The sequence below is a fragment of the Diaphorina citri genome, unplaced genomic scaffold (genome assembly GCF_000475195.1).
Source record: "Diaphorina citri unplaced genomic scaffold, Diaci psyllid genome assembly version 1.1 scaffold100, whole genome shotgun sequence".
NCBI lineage: Eukaryota > Metazoa > Arthropoda > Insecta > Hemiptera > Psyllidae > Diaphorina > Diaphorina citri.
In genome coordinates, this window is record NW_007377537.1 from 322,663 (window position 1) to 323,999 (window position 1,337).

The 1,337-nt window shown below is 36.0% G+C and overlaps 1 protein-coding gene across 1 annotated transcript in view; it reads right to left on the bottom strand.

Annotated features, from left to right (window-relative positions):
* The window catches only part of LOC103524476 (protein sly1 homolog), a 14,650-nt gene extending 13,822 nt beyond the window's left edge, over nucleotides 1-828 (bottom strand). Inside the window, exons 1-2 of the mRNA XM_026819872.1 lie at nucleotides 762-828; nucleotides 379-492 (exon numbers count right to left, since the gene is read on the bottom strand). Coding sequence (XP_026675673.1) covers nucleotides 379-492; nucleotides 762-828 — 181 coding nt within the window. The remainder of the gene's footprint in view (nucleotides 1-378; nucleotides 493-761) is intronic.
* Nucleotides 829-1,337: the final 509 nt, after the last annotated feature.

Sequence of the window (1,337 nt, forward strand, 5' to 3'; positions counted from 1 at the left end):
TCTAGGTATGACCTTTCAGCATTCGTATAAGTAGTGCCTTATTCAGACTGTCAACTTAGAACAAGGTGCTCCATTATACTAATGATGGATTTCACCAACGACTTAATGAGAGATTTAACTAATTCGAGAATTTTCAATGATAGAAAAAGGAGTTGTTAATGATTCAAACAGGAGTTTTTAAAAACTCCTCCTTTTTGGATCATTAAAAACTCCTTTTTATCTTATTAAAATATCCTTTTTGGATGATTAAAAATTCTTCGATTAGTTAAATCTCTCATTAAGTCGTTGGTGAAATCCATCATTAGTATAATGGAGCACCTTGTTCTAAGTTGACAGTCTGAATAAGGCACTACTTATACGAATGCTGAAAGGTCATACCTAGAGTGGCAAATACGGAAAAGAGACCATCCACTGTTTTGTCAATGATAGATTCAATCTCTGTATCTTTGATGTTGCACTTGTTTAACGCATAGTAGTTGATTTCATCGTCACCTGAAATTCAAAATCCACAAATGAAATTAAAATCAAATCTCAAATTCTTTGTGGTAAGGCAGAGTTTTTTTCACAACTTTTGTGGATCATCCATATTTCAATAATCTTTTTACAATGGTAATGCCGCCACTGGTCGCTGTTCAATTAATGTAGCTACTCAATTGTCCTCACGAGGCTGAATGCACCCCAAACTCCAAGCACAGAGCCGAAAAAAACCTCGACCCCGCCGGAAATCGAACCCGGGCCTCCTGATTTTTAGGTTCTCTCACCTTGATTTTCAAGCACAAAGAAGTCGTCCTTCAAACAGATGAAATTCAAGTACTGTACCAAATACATAAGACCTTGCTTAGACTGCGGGAGTAAAGGGACTTTTCAGTCTTATTTCGGCAGTATAAACAGGGTATATTCTATTCTATTCTAAGGTCAAAAAGTTCTCTTAAGTTGATTTTTAAGCACAAAGAAGTCCTCTTACCTTGATTTTTAAGCACAAACTGTTCTTTTACCTTGATTTAAGTACAAAGTAGTTCTCTCACGTTGATTTTTAAGCACAAAGAAGTCCTCTTACCTTGATTTTTAAGCACAAAGAAGTCCTCCTACCTTGATTTTTAAGCAAGTAGTTCTCTCACGTTGATTTTTAAGCACAAAGAAGTCCTCTTACCTTGATCTTTAAGCACAAAGAAGTCCTCTTACCTTGATCTTTAAGCACAAAGAAGTCCTCTTACCTTGATCTTTAAGCACAAAGAAGTCCTCTTACCTTGATCTTTAAGCACAAAGAAGTCCTCTTACCTTGATCTTTAAGCACAAAGAAGTCCTCTTACCTTGATCTTTAAGCACAAAGAAGTCCT